This window comes from Mustela lutreola, chromosome 2 (assembly GCF_030435805.1).
Source record: "Mustela lutreola isolate mMusLut2 chromosome 2, mMusLut2.pri, whole genome shotgun sequence".
Lineage (NCBI taxonomy): Eukaryota > Metazoa > Chordata > Mammalia > Carnivora > Mustelidae > Mustela > Mustela lutreola.
The window spans coordinates 2830155-2852251 of record NC_081291.1 but is presented as its reverse complement, the minus strand read 5'-3'; the positions used below and the strand labels follow the sequence as shown (position 1 = coordinate 2852251).

The following is a 22097-nucleotide window of genomic DNA, read 5'->3' as shown; positions in this document are numbered from 1 at the left end:
GGACGCCGTGGCAGGTCACGGGGCCCAGTTGCTCTGCGGGGCATGGCCAGCGGCCAGCCCTGTGTTTCTGGAGGCGGCCCTTCTAGTCTCCTGCCTTCTTTCCTGCGGACACCAAAGAAGAGACAAGTTGCTGGCTCCTTGCGCCAGCTTCCCAGGTTTCCACCACTGCTAGTCCCCAAAGTCTCTCCTGGTTGAGAGGAGAATAAAGAAGATCCTGGAAGTCTGCCGCTGTCCCTCTGTGGGGCCGGGAAGGTGGGTCAGCATCTGGGCGGTGGGGTCCAGCGCGGGCCACCAGGATCGGCCACATCTTGGGGCCTGTCCCACCCATGCCTAGCCGCAGCCGCTGAGCCTCCAGTGACCGGCTGCCATTTTCAAGGGGTAAGAGACCATGGTGGCTGGGTCCTGAGGGCTCGGGGAGGATTGGGAATCCGTGGGGAGGCCGATTCCAAAGCAGGATGTCTCCAGCTCAAGACCCCAGGAAGGTCTGGGTGCCGCCCCAAGGCTTCCGCTCTGCGCTGCCACAGGGCCGGACTGCAGAGAAGTGGGTCCTTCTCTTCCATGTCTGCCCCAGACCAGGCTCCTGGGAAGCCGGGCTCGCGAGAGCCTCAGGGACCTAGACCAGCGCCTCCCGGGCTTCCTCCCCACTGCCATCTCCCGCACACGCCGGGCTCTCCGCCGGCGGACCTGATGGCGGGGGCTCCTCGGCGAGGGGGCAAGGCTCCTTGGAAGTCCTGTAGGAGCTGGTGGTTTTGGTGTCTCCTGACCTGGGGGTCGGGGTAGAAGGTGACCCTTGGGGGAGAGGGAGCGTTTTGTGCGGCCACGCTGAGGTTTCTTGGCTCTTTTTGAAGAATCGCGACACCATCAAGTACGGGAGCCGCAAGGGAGCCCTCCGCCTCCACGTTCGGGGGCCCCTGCAGACACACCCGTGACCCGGGCACCCCCTCTTTCTGCCCGCTGTCCAAACAACGTCAGAGCTCCGCAGTCTTGTGCAGTGAACGGGTTCTCGTCCGTCCGCGCCAGCCTGCCTCCTCCTGCTCCCTGCGTCCCCCAAGGGCGGGCTCTGTCCCTTCGGCACCCTTTGTGCCGCAGAGTCCTGAGAAGTTCCGGACGGCCCGCTGGGGCCCCTGGCCCTCCCAGGAAAGCCCACCCGCCCTGTGTGGGCCCGCGCCCCCTTTCCGCAGGGCACAGGCCTGCAGACCTGGCAAGGTCGTGGCACGCCGTGCCAGCCCCAGCCTGATGCCCCGGCAGCCACGTCTAGGCTGGGGAAAGACCGGGGAACGTAACCTGATGGCAGGTTTATTCGCCCCAGTAGCAGCAAATTACCACTTTTATTTTGTAACCGACACGAGATGAGCAGTGTGGTCTTTTAGGTTCTTACAAAGTTTCTTCTTCCACGGAGCCTTTGGAATCTGGCATGTTTTTTGCCTTCACAGCACCCCTCAGGCCGGCTTGGTCACATCTTGGAGCCCAGGAGCCATGTGTGGCCAGGACTACACAGCATAGGCCCAGCTGCGCTCCGCTCTGTGTCCGCTCGGGGTGTCCGCTCAGGCTGTCCATCCACTGGGTCTTACCTGGGGACGCAGGGCCATGTCCGGGACATCTGTGGTGGTCACACTGGGGGCTCCTGGCCTGCGGTGGACGGGGCCAGGGGTGCTACTCAGCCTCCACCGCACCCTGGCTGGCCCCACAGAGAAGGATTCCCCGTGGCCACGGTGGGGCGGGGGGAGCTCTGTACACACTAGACACCAGAGTCAATCCCCAGGGGTCAGGGCCCAGGTGACCCTGGTATCTGTGAGTCCCCCCCTCTCCCCAACTCGGTGTGTGTGTTTAAGCTCCACGTGGGGCTTGAGCTCGGGAGGTCAAGAGCCGCGTGCTCCAGACGCCCCCAGTGTGCGCCTTTAAATGTGTGTGGCTCCCAGAACCTCTGCAGTTGGATGACGGTGGAAGGCAGTGACTTGGGAGGTGGGTTGACCCCCCAAACCAGGGTCTCACCTGGGGCTGACTTGCCCCGCAGGGGACACGGTCCTGTCTGGGGACCTCTGTGGTAGTCACACTGGAGAGCTCCTGGCGTTGAGAGGGTGGGGCCAGGGGTGCTGCCCCGCCCCCACAGCGCGGAGGACAATCCAGCCCTAAACCCCACCCCAGTTCAATGCCCCAAGAGGCAGAGGCCTCTGTGCCCCAGCCAGTGGACTTCTGGCCGGAGCCGGGGGCCCCGTGCAGCAGGAGGGATGTGGGCAGAGGGTCCCCAGAACCTTCTGGAAGGTGGGGAGTCCAGAGCAGGGTGCTCAGCCAGCCCTCAGGGCAGAGGTGTGTGCTGGGCAGGAAGCCTCAGGTCAGAGGCGGAAGTCGGCCTCTCTCTGTGGGCCACGGACTCCGGGTTAACAGAGGTCAGAGGAAACTGCCACAGGGTTTCCCAGAGCGCAGGGTCCAAGCAGGAGTGGGGTGGGGAGGGGGCCCTCCAGGCGCCGCCCCTCTCGGGGCTCGGCGCCGCCCAGGTGTGTGAGCCCGGGGGCTGCCGGCCAGGTGCGCGAGGACCGACCTGGTCGGCCGTCCCCATGGCAACCGAGGAGGAGGAAGGAGGGCCGGAGGGAGAGGCCTGGGCCCCTCTGTGGCGTGAACCGAGGCCCGCCCGGCTGTATCGGGTTTCCGGCTCGGGCTTCCCAGGGGACAGAGGGAGGCCGAAGAGCAGCCCTTGGAGAACCAGGGGCCTCAGGTGAGGGAGGGACTCAGGCCCACAGCCCTGCCCCTTCCCCTGGGACACCCACATCACTGTCCCCCTGGGTCTGTGGCCCGTTCCCTCCCCGCCCCCGCCAGCAGGAGGGGGGGTCCTTCCTGGAGCCCAGAGATGGCGCCTGCCCCTCCCCCCGGGAGGAGCAGACCCTCTGGGGCAGCCCGAATCCCTTCTCCTCCACCCTGGCCACCGCCCGGAACGGGGGCAGCACAGTTCTCTGACGCCGGAGGGTCCCGCCTCCCCCAGGACAAACACCGGTCATCCTGCCCTCGCCCGAGCCACGCTTTCTCTTGACTCTGTCACTGTCTTTTCTGTCCCCTGGTGCCCTATGGCGGGGCCCGCAGCCTGGCCGGAGGCTGAACACAGCTCACGGAGCCCTCGAGGCTAAAGGCAAAGCGACAGGAACCGTGAAGGGGGGTCCCGAGGGCCGGGCAGAGCGCACCCCAGCAGCGGAACTCGCATAGGCCCGGGCTCGGAGGGCCGCCGAGGGTCCCGGGCAGAGGGCGTCCCCAGCAGGGCAGCCTGCACAGGCCCTGGAGGAGATCAGCCGGGCGTCCCGCAGAGCAGTCCACGCTCCCCTGGACGTGGTGGGAACGGACCTGGGCTCAGAAGAGGGTCATCCCCCGCCCCCACTGTGCCCGGTGTTGACCTACCCTTTTGGGCGACACAGTGGGAAACAGGACAGGACGTTGGCCAGCAGGGGAAACAGAAGCCTATTAATGCTGCAACCCCCCACCAGCCTTGGGTGCAGGACTGGGTGGTGGCCGCGCTGGGAGCCAGGTCAGTTGGGCGTCTGGCTAAGACACTAGTCGTTTGTGCCAGGGACAGCTGCCGCCCGCGAGCCAGGCAGTAAGCTCAGACAAACAGGTTTAGGAAGCTGAGTTCATACGGAGCAGGACGCACAGATTACCCCACACGGGGGTCCAGCCCCGATGGTGGCTGTCCTCTTTTGGGGCCACACCAGTGATGCGGGAGCGCATGTCCAGGTTCAAGGGGGAACCCCGGGGAAGCAGACCTCAGATTGCAAAGAACGTCACAGAGCTGGGTCCTAAAGGGCAGGGCGAGGCCTTGGCCTGGAGATCCCATGGTGACCCCCCGCATGGCCTGTTCTGGGGTCTAGCCCTTAGAGCCACAGAGACCCTAGCTGGGGGGCCCGCCTCTTGTGGAGGTAAAAGCTAGCCCTTGAGAAGCTGTCCTGGGTCCCCTCCCCCAAAGGACCAAGCCCACCTGACTTGGCGTCCTCTCCTGCACACGGCCCATTCTGCTTGCCTCTGAGCCTTTGCACGCTCTGTTCCCTCTGCGCCTGCCGAGCTCCTGCTCGCTGATAGGTGGGCATCTGCTCAGGATTTGCCTTCTCAGGGAGGCCACCTCTGCTTCCCTCACCCCTGTAACCGTCCCGTGTGGCTGCAGTCACCCCCTCCACTCATATACAAGCTCACACAGGGGGGCACGGGCCACCCCTCTGCCCTGACCCCCATCTCCTTCCAGGAACAGGCTTGGATTTTTTTTCACAGGGACCCGCGTTTCTAAACACAGTCAAATCACCCCCATGCCCATTGGCCCCAGGACCCAGGGTGCAGACCCAGGGCCTACCCAGGGGTCATGGGGTGCGGGGAAGAGAGGGGACAAAGGGAAGGGGTACGAGGGAAATGCACATCTCCCACTCTTGCTCCCTCCCTGTCTGTGCACCTGCTGCTCCCTGTTCTGGAAGCTTCTCTCATCTCCCCTCTCCACCCCCAACTCCTCCTCAAACTTCAGGCTCAGGACAGACATCCCCCCCAATTCAGGGCAGCCTGCTCCTTCCCTCCGCCCACAAGGGCCACCAGACCTTCCAGGGACCTTCAGCATCACTGATGGTTGGATTCTCCCCCCTCCCATCTCCGTGCTCTTGGACTTGGCAGTGGGCTCTGCAGCAGGACAGGAGACAAAAACACGGGTGCGCTCGGACTGACCAAAGTCAAAAACCTGGGTGCGTGAAAGGGCCCCATCAAGAGACAAGCCACAGGGGGAGACCGGTCTGGCGTCCAGAGTGCATAAAGAACCCTCACAGCTCAACGACCCAAAGACGGTCGTCCCAGTTACAAAGCAAGCAGGGGTTGGGACAGGGACACTGGACCTCGTTCCCCATGGGTGACACGCAGATCTGGGCTGGATTTCTGGCCGGTCCACCGAGGGGCAGGGCCCCAGCCCCAGGACCCAGGAGGCGCGTTGGCAAGGCCCAGGCCCAGGGTCCTGGGGTGGGGGTCCGGAGGGATGCCTGAATGAAGCCCTAGGTGTGCTGTCTCCTGTCTTCACCCCACACCGAAGAGTAGGAAGTGGCTCCCTGTGTGACTCCGACTCCCCCATCCTCCTTCCCCTGCCTGCCTCTCCCCTCCCTTCCCTGCCCACAGCAGCTCAGGGGTCTTCCCCTTTAAAGGGAAGGGACCACTTTCCAGACCTGTGTTCCCAGCATGCCCGGCCCCTGTGCTGTCAGCCAGCACTGAGGGCTGCCCCTGAGTTTCGGGGAGCCCCGGGGGCTGGGGAAGGGGTTGGGAAGGGGTTCCAGAGCCCAGCAGAGACCTGGAAAGCCTGGGTGCCAGAGCCCCCCACGGGCACTCCTCCTCTCCCTGCACTTGGTGATGCTTGTTACCCCACAAAACACAGGGTCCCCGAGCATCACTTGCTGCAGGTGGACACGCTGGCCAGAACCTGCCATGGGCACCTTAACGCCTGCTCTTGTTCACAGCAGCGCGACTCAGGGGAGCCCAGAGTAGAAACAGGCCAGATGCCCACCGACTGAGAAGCAGACACACAGTGTGTCGTCCCCCCTCCCCCCGCCGCGCGCTGCCCCGGGGACAGACCCCGAGCCCACAACGCTCAGGATGGGAGGGACCCAGACACAGACGGCCACACAGGGTGTGAGTCCATGCGTGTGGCACGCCCAGACCAGGCTCCCCCACGGACAGGAAGGGGGCTCGTGGGGGTCGGTGCTAGGGTGGGACTGATGATGGGGCAGGGCCTCGTGCTGGGGCAATGGAATGTTCCAGAATTGGTAGTGGTAGTGGTTGCACAGCTGAGTGAATGTACTAGCAACTAGTGAACTAGACACTTGACGTGGGTGAGTATAAGTGAATTATCTCAATAAAGCTGTTCTTACAAACAACGAGCCACCCTGTCCCACTGGCACACACGCTGCCTGTGTTGCCCGCGCCACGATATTGACATAGGCCACGCATGACTCCCCAGTCCTGTCTGGCAAGTCCTTCTCAGACCATGAGCCTGTGCTGCGGAGAGAGAGGGGAAAGGCCCCCGGGTCCTGCCCTGGCGTGGCTCTCAGCCAGGCGCGGAAGGCTGTGGATCCCCTGTCCGCACTTCACAAGGGCAGCCGGGACGCGCACCACCCCCCACCCACCGCCGCCCTGGGGCTAGGGGAGCACTTGGGGCAAGGAACAAGGCCACACCCATTTCACAGATGAAAACACCGGGTCCCAGAGCGGGGCAGGTGTGCCAGAAAGCCGGCGGAGCAGCTGGGCTTCCAGCCTGGGTTTGCCAGACAGATGCCACGGCAGGTGGCCTCGGGGACACCATCCTGTCCCCCACCGACACACGCACATCTAGACCCTGACTCACACCACACGGAACCTCCTTCCTAGTGGTTTCTGGGCCAAAGGGTCCCCTGCCGGGGAAGGTCCGCTGACCCGACATCCGGCTCGCCCTGCACCTTGCCCCACCCGCGCCCACTGGGAACGCAGTGGGACTGCCCTTGACGTCAGCCTGCGGAGGGACTCTCAGCCTGGCTCAGGGGGGTGGGCTTGCCAAAAGGAGCTCGGAGGGAGGAGGTGGCTGGCCCCGCCCACAGCCAAGTAACAAACTTGACCTTGACCCTTGACCTTGACTCCAGGAGAGAGGAGAATCCCCAGGCCAGGAGGAGGGCGGGGCGTGGGGGCTGCCGGAGGCCGCGACCGGGACCCGGCTGCGGCGGAGGCGGCGGCTGCCGGCGGACCCCGCGGCCGACCGAGCCTCGGGTGGCTCTCCGTCCTGGCTCTGCCTCTCTTTTCTTCTCCTGCAGGAAAGTGAAACCAAAGCGCCTGCCTCTGGCCCAGCCCAGGGAGGGTCGGGGACAGCGGCGGCTGCCGGCAGCCCACGTGGCAGGCGCAGGCCGGAGGGAGGAGTGGCTACGCCAACTGCGGTGATTTTAAATAAAGAACCGGGAGCAGAAATGCAGCCGCGTTCTCCGGGCGCCCCCGACCCCGCCCTGCGGCCTGGTCTCCTCTGCTCGCGGCCTCCCGCAGGGCTGCGGCCCGGACCAGGACCCGCCCGCTCCTTTTGGGGTCCCGCAGGCAAAGTGGATCCCCCGGGACCATCTCTGAGGCTCTGAGTGGAGACGGCTGCCTGGGGGCAGCAGGGCAGTGGGGGGGGGGGGGGCAGAGGGAGGCTCAAGTCCTGGGTTGACCTGGGCCACGGGGCAAGTCTTCCTTCCCTGCAGAGCCCAGAGAGGGAGAAGCTAGAGCCACGCTCGGCAGCATGCAGGACTGACCTTAGACCCAGGCCAGACTTTCTCCCCATCGGCAGTGTGGCCGTTTGGGGCCTGATCATTGGGCGGGGGTGTGGGGGGCGTCCTGGGCATATGGGGGCTCTAGCAGCACCCTTGCCCCAATCCCTCGATGCCAGGAACACCCTTAGTGTCACCCCCACTGATGTCCCCAGATGGCAGCCTCTGCCCCGGGAGGGAGCCCGGGGTGGGGGGATCAGCCTCCCTCATGTGACCGACAGCCCTCAGCAAATTCTTACAACGTGAAGCCAGGCCGGGGAGAGAGGGGTAGACATAGCGCTCCCAGCCAGCCAGCCCCCTGGCTTTGGAGCTCCCGTCCAGGTTCTGAGAGGCCCCAGGGTCCTCGTCCAGCCTGGGAGTGCGGGGGCGTCCAGGGCGCAGGCAGAGAGAGGGGCCAGTGGGAGGCATCCTCGGGGAGTGACGGGCGGCAAGGCCCATTGCACAGATAGGAATACTGAGCTGCAGAGTCAGGACCGCAGTGGTGCCTGGAAAGCCCCCCTCCTCCACCTTGTGGGCCAAGTCTAAACAGCCTGTGTGGGGCACCCTGGCCCCCCAGGCACACGGAGGCCAGGCTTACCCCCAGCCTCCGTGGGTCCAGGGGCTGCCGGTCTGCTAGGAGGCTACAGGGTGCTGTCCTAGGGAGAGGCTTCTGGGCGCTTCGGACAGCTGCATCTGCTGAGCAGGTAGCGCCTTCAGACCTGCACACCTGGTTTGACCACCCTGGGCTGCTGGTTAAATGTTAGCTCTGGCCCGGAGCGCGTGCCGGTGAAGCCCGAGGACCTGGGAGCAGCCCGGGCAGGAGGCGGCTTCACCCTTGGCGGGGGGGGGGGGGGGGGGGGGGGGCTGGCGGCAGCCCGTCTTCCTTGTGCCCGCACACAATCCCGGGATCCACGGGCACCCGTGGCCTGCAACGTCCACGTCCCGGCCCACAAATTCAGCGCTGCGGCCCCAGCGGGACTCAGAGTCTGAGGGTGGCGGGCTGTGGGGGGCGGGGGCTTGTCTCTACTTGTGGGCAGCAAGGTGCCCCTTCTTTTTTCCTAATGTCCTTACTTGTCAGACCGAAAAGGCCGGCCTCTGTGGGGCTGGGCCCTGATACTCTTTCCTTTCCTTCTTTTTAGTCTTTAAAAAAAAAAAAAAAAAAGATTAGAACTCTTGATATTTTTATTGTGTAAGATACACATAAGTCACCATCGTAACCGTCTGTAAGTGCACAGCTCCGCGACGTGAAGCACGCTCACCCGTACTGCAGTCACCCCCACCCTCCAACTCCAGAACTTTCCATCCCCCCACATGGAAACTCTGTCCCCACGAAGCACGGACTCCTTACCCCTGCCCCAGCTCCGGCTCCCACGGTCTCCTCTGTGTGGACGCGACTCCTCTGGGGCCCTCCTGGGAGTGGGGTCCTGCGGGATGGGTCCTTCTGGGTCCGGCTGCTCTCACGGAGCCCGCTGTCCTCGGGGTCCCTCCACGTCGTGGCAGAGGTCAGGGTCCCTCCCTTCCTGAGGCTGCACCGTGTTCCCGCGTGGGGACAGACCGCACCGTGTGGGTCCATCCATGCACAGATTCCTTCAGGGTGCTCGCACCTTTGGGCAACTACAAACATGGGTGTGCAAACACCAACATAATTTTAGGAATTGAACTTTGCTCTGGGGTCTCTGACTTAGGCCTCTGCAGCCCTGTTGGCACTTTGGAGCTGGACCTGATGAGTCTGGTGGAAGGGCTCCCCTCAAGGCTTCCGGGAAATTCTCCAGGGGTTGCGCACATCTGCCTGCCAGGGACTAGAGAGCCCCATGAAATGTGCAAGACAGTAGGCGGAGGCTCAGAGGGGACCAAGGGCTGGTCTGACATCCCTCCCTCGGGTACTTGTCCGCTCAGTGCTCCGGTTTTATCAGTGGGTCAAACATCCTGAATATCCCCCCTGCATGTCTCACTGCCCGAAGCTCCTGCCACAGGACATTTGCATCATCTCCCCGTATTTTGCTTCTATAAACAATGCTCAGTTGCAGCTATGTCTTAAAGCACAACCCAAAATATTTCCTTTAGATACATTTTTTTAAAGATTTTATTCATTTATTTGACAGACAGAGATCACACGCAGGCAGAGAGGCAGGCAGAGAGAGAGGGGGAAGCAGACTCCCCGCTGAGCAGAGAGCCCGATGCAGGGCTTGATCCCAGGACCCTGAGATCATGACCTGAGCCCAAGGCAGAGGCTTTAACCTCCGGACCCATCCAGATGCCTCTAGAAGGTGAATTAAAAAAATAGTGTCCTTGGGGCACCTGGCCCAGTAAATGATACATTGCACAGCTATTACCATTTTAACCCTTTCTGGGTGTGCAGGTTAGTGGCCTTCAACAGTGTCATGCTGGGGCTTGGCCCTTCTCCAGAATGTTCTCCTCCTCCCAGACTGGACCCCCATCCCCACGCAGCGAGCGGGCTTTTGAGAGCCTGCGTGGAATCTTTACGGCCCTTCCAGGAAACTTGGTGTTCACGCGGGTGGTTTTTAGTGTGTGGTCTACCTCGAATTCAGACATCGCTCTGTTCCCCCAAACGTGACTCCCAAACGGCCAATAAGCTCACCTTCAACACCTCGCTCAAGTCACTGGTAAAACTGACAGGTGACAGTCAGATGGCTGGCCGGATAGGTAGATGTGTTCACCTGGGGACACGCGCACGCATACATACCCACCACGTCACGTTCAAGTCCCAACCTCCATCCGGGACCCTAGAATGTGACCTTCTCTGGAGAGACGGTTATGGAAGACGATCTGATTCGTTACCGCGAGGTGATGCTGGAGGAAGGTGGGCCCCCTAATCCAACAGGACTGCTGGCTTTATAAGAAGGGGACATCTGGACACGGACAGGCAGACCCACACGGAGGGACGGCGCAGGGAAGCCATCCAGGACTACGTGGTTCCTGGAAGCCAGGAGAGAGAGGTCAGGACGCGGAGGCTTGGGAGGGAGCGCGGCCCCACCAACACCTTGACGTGGGACTTCCGGCCCCCAGAACTGAGATCCGGGCTACCGGGTCCGGGGAGCCCATCACGGCAGCCCTAAGAAAGCGGCTGATATATTTTATGGGGTCCATTCCAAGAGGAGGCGGGGAGGGTCAGAGAGATCTTGGAAGAACATCACGCTGCTGGTTCTGAAGATGGAAGAAAGAGATCATGAGCCTTTTAAAAAAATGATCGTCTATATATTATTTATATATAATTGAGATCAAGAGTAAAAATAAACGCTCGCGCACGCGCGTGCGCACACAACCACACACACACACCCAGAGGTGGGTCCAGGAACAGGCCACGTGTACCCCATTCTGTTTGCTGCGCTCCCCACCCTCTTCCTCCGTCCTGGGCACCGTCCGGCTCCTGACCTTGCTGGCGTCCGGGGTCCCCTCCGTCCGGGGTCCCCTCCGCCGGTCTCCTTCTATGCTTTGATCTAAGAAGCCAGTGAAGACGTCCCCTTGGCAGTGACTTGTCCTCGGCGATTGCGGGAGGGTTCCTGACGCTTGCCGTTTTTGTCGTCTGCGTGTTTAAAGACAACTGCTCATTCTTCAGGCAAGGGTTTAGCGGCACGGCTCGCTCGGCAGAACCGTACCCTGAGCCCCGGGGATTAGGCAGTGAGTGGCCAGGCCTGGTCCCCGGAAACTGCTGGCTGGGATCGGACCCGCTTCTAGTCTCCCGCTGGCCTCCTCCTCTGCCCCCCTTTGCTGGACTCTGGCATCGGGGTGCCTAGGGACGCCCTCTCTGTCCATGCCCCCTTAGGGGGTGCCACTCAGCCTTCGAGCAGGGGAAGACCAACCCCCCTCCTGCCCCTAGCACCAAGCCCACCCTCTCTCCTCAACACTCCTGATTCATCCACTGCCTCTGGACCCCCCGATGGACACGTCTCCATCGTGAAGAGGAAAAACGGAGTCACGGCTCACACCACGCGCTCGCTGTCTTCCCAAACCCATGTGCCCCGGCCCACCGCACGCCCCGTGCAACCCAGAAGCCCTTGGGGTTCTGGGTTGCCTCCCATCCCCCGCCCCCCACCCCGACATCCAATGCAGCCTCCGATCTTCTCAACTTGACCTTCAAAGTAGACCCATTCTTCGTTCTGCCACCGCTGTTTCCGTCTGTGCTCCCCGGAGGCCCACGCTAGGCCCCCAGCGGGCAGCTCCGTGCTCTGCCCAGGGGTCGGACAAAGGGAGCACGAGGGCGGACCATCATCTGCTTAAAATAGTGCTAACGCTTTCCCCTCACACCATTTTGGGGCACCTTTCCATTTTTTAATGTTAATTTTTAAAAAATATTTTATTGATTTATTTGACAGAGAGACAACAAGCGAGGGAACACAAGCAGGGGGAGTGGGAGCGGGAGAAGCAGGCTTCCCTCGGAGCAGGGAGCCCGATGCGGGGCTTGATCCCAGGACCCTGGAATCATGACCTGAGCCGAAGGCAGATGCTTAACGACTGAGCCACCCAGATGCCCCTTTAATTTTAATTTTTTGGAAGAAAAAAATTTTATTCCTCAATAACCCCACATAGATACTAACGGAATGTGCCATCCAGCAGGGACCACACAAGTTCCCAGACTTTGGAACCAGATCGAACATGGTCACCCTCATAGCCTCCTACAGGGACACTTCTTTTTCTTTTTACTTTTTTATTGTGATAATCTATCTATGGCAGAAAATTCACTATTTCAACCATTTTTACCTGTATAAGTCCATGGCATTAAGCACATTCATGTTCTCATGCCACCATGCCCACCTTCTGTCTCCAGAACCTTCCATCCCCCCACACAGAGACTCTGTCCCCACGAAGCACGGATTTCCCACCCTCTGCCCCAGGCCCAGCTCCCACCCTCTCCTCTCTGTCTGTGCAGACAGGACTCCTCTGGGGCCCTCCTGGGAGTGGGGTCCTGTGGGAGGGGTCTTCCTGGTCCTGGCTGCTTTCGCTGAGCCCCGTGTCCTCGGGGTCCCTCCACACCATGGCAGGGGTCAGGGTCCCTTCCTTTTTCAGGCCGAGTAATATTCCAGTGTATGAATGAGGCCTAATTGTGTTTCTTCATTCGTGTGTTTTTTTAAAGATTTTTATTTATTAATTTGAGAGAGAGAGAGCGCGCGCACAGAGGCAGAGGGAGAGGGGGAAGCTGACCCTCGCTGAGCAGAGAGCCCGACTGGGGGCTCGATCTCAGGAACCTGAGATCGTGACCTGAGCCGGAGGCAGACGCCTAACCAACCGAGCTACCCAGGTGCCCCTTGTCCATTTGTTGATGGGCATTTGGGTTGTGTCTACATTTCAGCTATTGGGGAAAACGCTGCTGTGAATACGGGTGTTGCTTTGCTTTTTAAAAATTTATGTCATCCACGTACCAAAACATCCACTCTTTAAAGTTTATGATTCAGTGGTTTTCCGTGTACTCAAAAGTTGTACAACCATCACCACGATCTAATCTTGGAACATTTTTGTCACCCCTAAAGGAAACGTGTGCCCATTAGCAATCACCCCCACACACTGCCCCATGAGCCCCTTCCCATCCATGGAGGAGCCTGGTCTGGGCGTGTCACACGCGTGGACTCACACCCCGTGGGGCCTTCTGTATCTGGTTCCCTCCCTGCGGGTCGTGGGCTTGGGTCTGTCCAGAGGCGGCGCGTGGGGGCCTCGCCCTGCTCCCCGCTGATACTCCCCAGTGTGGACGGACGCACTGGATGCATTTATCCATCAATGGATGGACATTAGGACTGGTTTTCATTTGTGGCTCTTAGGAATAATGCTGCTGTGGGTTTGCCTCTGCACGTTTCGCTGTGGACCAGATGCTATTTGTCTTGGGCACACGCCTTGCCGGGCTAGAGGTTTAACTTGGGGAAGTTAACTTCTGTTTCACTTTGGGATTAAGTGCCGGCCGGTCACGGCAGCTGCAACATCGTGGACTCCCCCTGCGGGGACAGGAGAGCTCCTGTCTCTCCCCATACCCACCAACACTTGCTGTCGTCTGCCTTTTTAACTCAGCCCACACCAGCAGGGGTGAGGTGGTGTCTCATCGTGGTTTTGATTTGCATTTCCCTAATGACTAGCAATGTTGGGCAACTTTTTTGTGTGTATCTTTTTTTCTTTTTGGTAGATCTTTTTTGGAGAGATGTCTATTAAAATCTTTTTCTCATTTAAAACAATTGGTTATTTTGTCTTTATGGGTAGGTTTAAGGTTTCTTCACCTATTCTGAGCAGCAGACCCTGACCATAGCTATGATTCGCAAATATGCTCTCCCCTTCCGTGGGTTTTTCTTTCACTTTCTTGATGGCATTCTCTGAAGCGCAGAAGTCAAGAAATGTGACTTTATTTTAAATTTCATTATAAACAATATGTGCGTCGGGGCACCTGGCCGGCTCAGTCAGGAGAGTGTGTAACTTTCGATCTCACGGTTCTGAGTTCAAGCCCCATGTTGGGCATAGAGATGACTTTAAAAAAAAAATCATGATGCAAAATTCAAAAGATCAAAGAGAGTAAACACAGGGTCTCTAACCCCAGTCCCCATCCCCTTCTGCAACCCCTGCTTATGGTGACAAGGATTAGCTGCTCAAAATATATCGGTTGGCAGCCTGGCCAACATACTTCGAATTCAAGTCCATCCATCCACTTGCTGTGTGTCTTTGTCAGATTACTTGCCTTCTCTGGGTCTCTGCACCATCATCCTGTTGCATTCAAAGGTGAAATTCAGAAATCCAGAGCCGATGTTCCTACCTATCCCGGAACAAATTTGTTCTGAAGCAAGTGCCAAGCATTTGTTGATTTTCGTGTCGTTTTATTGCTGAGATAAAGCTGGTCTAGACACACCCCGAGAACCTTTTCGGTGAGCACCTTATGGGGGTCTGTCGATGAAGTAAAAAATGCATCGAGTGTGTGTGTGAACTCGTCATCTTAGAAATGTGGGTTTCATCACTGCCCTGCCAGGAACGGGAGCTGGGGTATGGCCCAAACGGTAGTAGTAACATCGATAGAGTAACATCTCTCTCGTATGGAACACTTCTCTCCTGCCCTGCCCTCTTGTGCTGTTTAAGAATGTCACATGTAGGGTGCCTGGGGGACTCGGTCGGTTGAGTTTCTGCCTTCAGCTTAGGTCATGATCTCAGGGTCCTGGGACTGAGTCCCATATTTGGCTCTCTGCTCAGTGGGGAGCCTGCTTCTCCCGCTCCTTCTGGTTCGTGCTCTCTCTCTCACTGTCTCTGTCTCTTTCTCTCAAATAAAATCTTAAAAAAAAAAAAAAGTTACAGGTACCATCCTGTGTCTCCCTTGTTAGAACCCTAGGAAGTCTCTATCATTATCCTCTGGAAAGGACTCTGAGGATCAGAGAGGTTAAGTAGTCTGGGCAGGGTCACACAGTAACAGTCAGAAGGAGACCTGCACAAGGTCACCCAGTAACAGTCTTTTATAAGGCTATTAGCTTTAGACTGGGGTTCCCCCTCTGGCCTCAGTTTGCTCATATGGAAGATGGAAATTATATAACTCCTGCCTCTTTTCAGGGCGTGTGGAGAATAAGATCCAACGCCAACCTTCTATATGCATTCCCTTCCCATTCCGAATCAGGTTATCAACCGTAGAGCAAGGGTGCCGGATATTCGAGGTTAGGTGGCGCAGGAGGGAAAAACAGAGTCACCCCTGTACTGGCCGAGTGGGTGGAGCTTGGGGTGAGGGGCGGTGAGACCACCGGGGAATAAGGACCGAGCTAGTTATCTGCTGGAGACCAGACCCAACCCTGAGACCTGCAAATTGTCTTTCTGCTTGGCCCTTCTAATCCCGAGGCTGATGGCAGGGTGGTTTAAGGAAGGAAGAAGGGCTTATGTCCCAGGCAGGGTCGTTAGAGCGAAGTCCCTGGGTTCCACCCTCAGCCGGGACCCACGTGGCCCTTCGCCCAGTCCTTTCCCACCTACTAGGGGCTGGTTTCAGGCAGCAAGTCCTGGGGCTGTCACTTCCCCTCTGGGGGCCTCCCGGGTTTCCCCTTAAAGCCAAATTATTATTACAAAAGCCGAGTCAACCCGTTTGGGTGTTGAAAGGCGCCTTTAATATGTTGTGCGTAGAAGTAATAAAGTACACGGGGCGGTGGGAAGCTTTGAAGTCAGAGAAGGACAGACTGACTTCGCCTTACCCATGGTAGCGCAAGTTTCCTGCCTGGAAGGTAATGTGGTAATGATAATAGCAATAAATGAGTATAATGCGATTAGATGTTAGAATGGAGGTAAACAGGACCCCGGACAGAGCCAGCCACTCGAGAAGCCCTCTGGAAAAGGCAGCTATCAAGCAGGTGCCGGCCCTCTCCGTGCAAGGGAAGGAGGAAGGGAAACCTGCGGCCCCGAGCCCCCCACGCGGCGGACCGCGCCCGCCAGCCCTCCCCAGGCGCCTACTGTGTGCAGCGGGCAGCCGGCCGGGCCGGGTCAGGCTGTTCTCACCGCTCGTCCCCTCCTCCCCCTCCCCCGTCCCCCGCCGGACCTCTCCCACGACCGGGGAGGAAGTGGGAGAAATGGACAGGGAAAAAAAGTTGGGTTAAGCCAACGCCTCCCCACTCCCCATCGCTGCCTCTCCGGAGCCACGCAGACCCTGGCGCGAGCGGCCCGCAGGACCCAGACGTCCGGGGCCCGGGCCCCGTCCAGCCCGGCCGCCCGCAGTTGGGTGGGGGAACTCGGAAAGCCGGGAAAACAACCGCCCAGCCCGCCCCTCGCCAACCCCTTCCCCCGCTACGCCCCTGGCGCAGCGGGCGGAGGCGACTCTTTTATATAATCGCGGGCAGGCAGGTTGGCTGCTTCATTTAGGGACCCAGGAGCCCAGCGGACCCAAGCAGTCATTCGAAAGCCCGCCCCCGGCTCCCTTCTGCGTCTGGGCAAACTGAGGCCCCGGGAGGGCCGGCGCCGGGCCCGGGGACCCCACTCCCTCGCGCCCCCACCCACCCCCAGCAGCCCGGGCCGCCGCGACCCACGCCCGCGTCGGTCCTCGCAGTGCGCACAGCCCTCCCCGCCCCCGCTGCCATCCTGCCACGCCCCGGGCGTCGGGGGCAAAGCCCGCGCCCCCCCCGCGCCCGCCTCTGCGCAGAGGCTGGGGGCCTGTTTATCTGGAGGCCCCCACCCCCCCTCCACCCCGGGGGGCCCGCTCCCCCCGCGCCCCGGGGAGCTCTGGGGCCAGATAAGCTGGCAAGCTGGCACGGCGCCGCGCAGCGGGGCGGAGAGGTCAGAGGAGGGGGGGCGCGCCGGGGGCGGGCTGGACCCCCCCCCCAACTTGACAAAACCTAATAACAGCCCGGTCTCCCCGGCGCAGCAGGCGAAGCCCCACGGGAGGGCAGAGACGTGGCAAGAGGGGACCTGCCGAGCCTGTTCTGGCCTCCGAGGCCGGGGTGGGGGGGGGCGGGCTGGGCGTGGGGGGGGGCCGGCGGCTGCGGCACCTTTAAGACAAGGGAGGACCCCTCTTGCCCTCGGAGAAACCAGGAAGGGAGTCGCGAGCATCATACGGGGCTTTGGCTGTACTGTACAGTTACTGTAGGGGCAGTGACGCCGCCGCCGCCGCCGGAGCGAGGGAGCGACGAGGGGAGAGCGCGAGAGGCGGAGAGCGAGAGACGCGGACCCCGGAGGCGAGCGGCCGAGGAGCCCAGTCCCAACTCCGGGCCCCGGCCCCTCGCGCCCCGGCCCGGCCCGGCCCCGGCCCGGCCGCGCGAGGTAAGTCAGCGCCCGGCGCGACCCCCCGCACGGGGTGCAGGGCGGGGACGGGCCGGGGGCGCTGCGCCCACCTCTGCCCTCCCGGGAACGGGAGATCGCGGAGCCGGGGACGCTCCGCAAGTTTCAGAGGAGGGGGTGGTTGGCAGCTGCCCCGAGGCTGAAGGCACCCTGGATCCCGAGCGCGGGGAGGGGTCGCCGCCCGGGAAGGGGAATTGGGGGCCAAGTGCATGGACTTGTGCCCCAGCGGGCCCCCCCCCCGCGAGTGCATGGCTTTTCGGGGATCCCAGGCGCGCGGAGAGCGGGGGAGGGGAAGCGGGGCCGCATTGAGGGTGGGGGAAACCGGCGTGGGGAGATAGGGGGGCGCGTCGCGTGCTAAGTTTGCAGCTAGGTACTGGGGGTGCTCTCGCCCCCCCGGGGGCCTATTCGGTGCTGCGTGCATACGTTGGAGTTGGCCAGGGTTGAGCTCCATGGGGGATGGGGGGGAGGGGGCTGAAAAAACAGGGAGGGGGGCTTTGCAAAGGAGGGGGAAGGGGTGGAGTGTCCCGGTGGGCGGGAGCGGCCGCGGGGACTTCTGGACGTCGTAGTCCCCACGCCGCTTGCGGCTGGCAGGTGGCAGGCGGCTCGGACTACACGTCCCAGGGTGCCTCGCGCCGGCGGCCCGCCGCGGTCCGCGGGTAGGGGCGGTGCGGAGGAGGGGCGGTGAGCGGCGGGCCGGCGAACCAATGGGCGCGGGCCGATCGCGCGGCGCGGCGCGGGGGCGGGCCGAGGCGGCCTGGGGGCGGGGCCTGAAGCCGGGCTCCCCTCGCCGGGGGCCGGTGGCGGTACCCGGCTTCCGGCTGCGCGGCCCGCGGGCCGGCCCCCTCCCCGCCCCGGGGCCCCTCCCAGCCTGGTTGTGTAACCGTCCCCAGCCCCCCTCCCCTCGGCCCCCCGCCCCGGGGGGGGTCACCCACCCGGCGCTCCCCGGGGAGGGCGGCGGCCCGAGCGGCCGCGCGGCGCAAGCGAGCCCGGGGATGCGCGGCCTAGTGCAGGCCGGGCTCGGGCGTGGGGGAGGCGGGCGGGCGGACCCAGATCCGGGGTAATTTGCATCGCCCTCCCCCCAGCCCGGGTGGGGATTGGCCGCCGGCGGCGGGGGGTGGCGCGGGGCCAGGCTCACTGCCGCCTCCCGGCCCCTCGGAGGGAGCCAGCCCAGCCGCAGCCGCCGCCACCGCCGCCGCCGGGGCCGGGCCCCCTCGCCGCTGCCCCGGGAAGGAGGTAGGAGCCCCCCGCGCGGGCGGCGCGGCGGGGGCCCGCGGGCCGGGGCGGGGTCCGCGCGCTGCGGCCGGGGCGGGGGAGGGGGCCGCTTCCTGCCCCCGCCTGGGCCTGACTCAGCCTTGGGTGGGGGGACCGGCCTGGCCCCTTGCCCCGCCCGCGCGCGGCCGCGCGGCTCCGGCCCCCGAGGAGGGGGCGGAGAGCACCCCTGTTCCCCCGCCCGCGCCCCCAAAGCGCGTGACCCCGTCTCCTCTGGCCCGGACCCCCTCCTTCCCCTTGACGCCACCACCACGTGCGAACGCTGAGCACCGGCAGGGGAGGGGGTGAGCTGGTGGGATCCGGCCCCCTCCCTCGCTCTTCCTCCCTCCCTGGCTTGGGAACCCGCTCCCTCCCCCGGCCCAAGGCCTGGGAACCAGGCTGGGGCCTGAGCTGAGCGCTGGGGAAGGTGCACCCTCAGGCACAGGCCTTTGCGGGTTCTGGGAGGCACTGCCCGCGCTGGCTGGCTGCGGGGGAGCCCCGTGGACCGCAGCAAGAGACTGCTGTCCAACCAGGCCGGGGCACCTAGTGGGCGCCCACTAAATGTTTGGGAAATGCAGCCAGCAGTGGAGTGAGCGGCAGGGGGAGGTCGACAACTAGCCTCTCTCTCCCTCTCTCTCTCTCTCCCCCTAGCCAGGCGGCGGAAGTGAGAGAGGTGTTGGTGCCCCTTCCCTGCTGTGCCCACCTGGTTCACCCATGGGTAGCAGGCTTGGTTTACTCCCCCCTCCTCACTGCCAGCTGCCTCTGGGAGCAGGGCTGGCTGGAGAGGGCATCCGGGATTCCATGTCAGCGCCCCCCCCAACAGGGCCAGGGCGTAACCCTGAGTGTGCCGCTCCCTCACTGGGGGGGCCCTCCGCACGACCCGCAGATCACTTCCTATTGGCAGAGCTGGTATTGGGAGAGGTCGGGGAGTCCAGGCTGGGCCCTCCTGCTGCCGGCCGAGGGCTCCAGGCAGGGGGCATTTCCCCCAGGGCCACCCCCCAGTGGGGCCCCTGGAGCACACCGGGCCTGGCACTTGTCGGCTGGGCTCGGGGCTCTGTTTACCGCCAGCCATCGCTGTGGCGACGGGAGCCTAGGGGAGAAGGGGGGGCAGGAGCCAGTGACGGGGAGAGCGAAGCCCTGGGATCCGCATGCCTAATGAAGGAAAGAGGAGCCAACCGGGACACTGAAATTTTAATTCGTGGGTCACTTTGGGGGGGTATTTATTATTTAGCTCTGATTGGCTGCGTGGTGGCCAGTCAGCACCCTGGCCCGGGCCGGGAGCCACGAAACTCTCCACGCTAGCGGGCCCGGGAGAAGCAGTGTTAGGGCTGCGGTGGGGAGCTGGTGTGCCCTTTTCTGCGTGTGGGATACCGAGGCCCCGCAGAGCTCAGCTTCTGTCCAGCAGGGCAGGCTCCCGAGGCAGGAGCAAGCACCTGTGTTTGCTTTTTTCCTTGCTTTCTCTTCCTCGGGGCCCTCCAACCTACGGCTGCTTCAGGCTGGCAACCCCCCCCCACACACCCCAACCCCGGCCACTGTTGCCTTCGGAGGAAGCCAAGGCAGGGAGAAGACCCTGACGAGGGGGCTTACAGCAGCCTTGGGAGCCTGTGGGAGCCTGTGTCGTGGTGAGGCGGTTGGGGACCAGGGCTCAGGGGCAAGCGGAGAGCAGCCCAAGGTCACCTCACTGGAGCAGGGTCTGTCCCCTGTGGTCCTGCCTCCCAGCTCAGGATGAGGCCCAATCTTCCTTCCTTTCAGCGGAGGGGCGCCCACACCCCTGTCTTCCAGAGAGCCTGGGAGTTGAGAGCAGGGGTCTGGAGGCCAACTGGAGCTTTCCTGGGGCTCTCGAACCCCTTCCCTTTGCACAAAGAGGACAGTGAGACTCAGAGAGGGCCAGCGAGGTGCCCAAGGTCACACAGCACAAACCCCTGGCCTCTCATGTCCCAGTCTTTTCTGGCCGGCCCTTTTACGACTTGCTGAGGCCTTTCCCACCCCCTTGGAGCCACAGTCCCGCACCTTGGCACCTTGGCCCCTGAAGACGGGCAGGGCTCTGGGTTTTATGACCCATTATACCCAAGATGACTGAGGTCACCTCGAAAAAGCCGAGTCTCGGGGCCGGCTGCTCTGCAGCAGAGCTGGCCCAGGTCTGCGGGGGTTTCGAATGACGCCCTACCGGCTGCTCTGTGACGTCGGACAAGCCCCTCAGCCTGTTGGAGTCTGGATGTCCCCCCTCGTAAAGTGGTGTTACGGGGTATTCTGCGGTTGGTGGCTGCAGGTCTGCCTGTGTTCTCGCTCCTTCCCTCCCCCCATTGAGGGAGCCCCTAGGTCAGTTCGGGGCACCACCTGGATTCTGCTGGAGTGTGTCGCCAGCACAACCCCTTGAGACGTGCGGCAGCCCCCACCTGTCACCTTGTGCTCCAGGCACCTGATGGGCCATAAACCGCCCTGCCACAGCCCTGGGCGGTGGGGACCAGAGGAACAGGCTTGGGTGGGGGCCAGGGTGGCCCAGTCCCAGCCTACCCCTTGCCCCACCCAAGGTCTGCCTGGGGAGGTCACTACCCCTCTGTCCACCTCAGTCTTGCCGTCAGCCCGAGTCTCTGGGCCTGAGGGTTTGGTCAGTGTTTCCCAGGGAGCGTCAAGGCCTGGGAGAACCCCTCCTGCATCCTTCTCCTGAGGACCAGGGCTCCGGACTCCAGGCCTGCCCCAGGCTCCCTGTGTGACCTCAGGCAAACCTATCCCTCTCCTGGGCTATCACAAGGCAGTGCTGAGGGGGCGTGAGAATAAGCTGTCCTCAGCCCCAAGGCCCCCAGGGGAGGGGGATTTAGTCCCTTGCTGGTGCCCCGGGGGCAGCGTGGAGGAGCGGGGGAAGGAGCCCTGGCAGGACCAGTTAGACAGTGCAGAGCTCAAAGTCAGCTCTGTCCTGTGACCCTGGGCAAGTCCCTTCCCCTCTCTTGAGCCTCAGTTTCCTGACCTGTAAAGTGGGTCAGTGATTACAGACCCTGTGATGCTTGATGTCAAGATAATCGAGATCAGGCCCCCCACCCCCGAAGCTGTGGAGGAGCAGCTCCTGCCCTTGGGGCCCGAGGCCTGAGTCCGGAGTACCAAAGCGCGAAAGATACCCGCGGAGAATCCGGCGCTTGTGAGGAGTGTGGCCAAAGGACCGGCCCCTCCATCTGTCCCCCCAGCAGGCTGTGAACGGCCACTCAGTGGAAGTGTCCCCACCCACGCCTTTCTGGTTTAACTGGAAAACAAGGCCCGGTCCCACCTCCCATCAGGATGTGTTTGATGGGAGGGAACTTGGCGGCTTTGTGGGCACGGGACACTAGGGCCCCCCAGTAGGCGCCGATAGGCCGAGCTCCCCTTTGGGGCTTGGAGGCTGAGCCCTCCGCCTGCCCAGGCTGGGGGCGGGGGTGGGACTGGTGCAGGCACCTCCTGGTAACAAGCAGGCCTCCGGGGAGGGAGGAAGAGGCTGGAGGTACAGAGGAGTCTGGCTCCTAGAGGCTCCCCAGGCCTCTTCCCGGCGTTTTGTACAAGCAGGTGCAGCCTGAGCAGGGGTGGAGTAGGCAGAGATGGGATTTTGTGAGGCTTAGCTTTACTTACCCCAGGTGATAGGCAGCTCGTTCCTTCTAATACCATGAACGGCCTCTCTCTTCCTGGGGCTTCCTTTTGGAACCCGGTACTGGTGTCAGGGCTGTCACTTCCTGACCTGTGACAGCGCTCAAGAGCGTGGGAATAGGGTGAGCCTCAGCCCCACCCATAAGTTGGGGGTCAGATGGGATCCCCATGACCTCCTTGTCACCCTTCCCCCCCTGCACTTCCCACTGGGCCCGCAGCCTTCCTGCCTCTGGCCCTTTAAGGCCTGGGCAGGAAGCCCCTCCCCATTTAGGGCAATAA

At 62.3% G+C, this 22097-nt stretch overlaps 2 protein-coding genes across 3 annotated transcripts in view; one reads left to right on the top strand and one right to left on the bottom strand.

Moving 5' to 3' along the window:
- Nucleotides 1–613: 613 nt before the first annotated feature.
- Nucleotides 614–19281, bottom strand: LOC131823070 (basic proline-rich protein-like). The gene is made up of 8 exons (XM_059159060.1): nucleotides 19272–19281; nucleotides 18913–19103; nucleotides 16766–18255; nucleotides 7969–8075; nucleotides 3174–3264; nucleotides 1572–1629; nucleotides 1148–1259; nucleotides 614–789 (listed from the first exon to the last, which is right to left on the bottom strand). Exons 1-8 carry the CDS (start codon nucleotides 19279–19281, stop codon nucleotides 614–616), a joined length of 2235 nt encoding a protein of 744 aa, XP_059015043.1.
- The window catches only part of ZBTB7A (zinc finger and BTB domain containing 7A), a 19792-nt gene continuing 14463 nt past the window's right edge, over nucleotides 16769–22097 (top strand). Inside the window, exon 1 of one of the 2 annotated variants that reach the window (XM_059159481.1) lies at nucleotides 16769–16943. The gene's annotated coding sequence lies outside the window, so the exon portion shown is untranslated. Of the gene's footprint in view, nucleotides 16944–17904; nucleotides 18195–22097 lie in introns of those variants that run through there. The other variant, XM_059159480.1, reaches the window with a different exon arrangement.

Excerpts from the sequence above, each read along its gene's own strand:
- LOC131823070 (XM_059159060.1), bottom strand. Across the intron at positions 1,630-3,173 it reads ATGCGAGTTCCGCTGCTGGG|GCCAGGAGCCCCCAGTGTGA; the intron begins GTGCGCTCTGCC and ends CGTCCACCGCAG. Across the intron at positions 790-1,147 it reads CGCGGGCCCACACAGGGCGG|GGTCACCTTCTACCCCGACC; the intron begins GTGGGCTTTCCT and ends CTCTCCCCCAAG.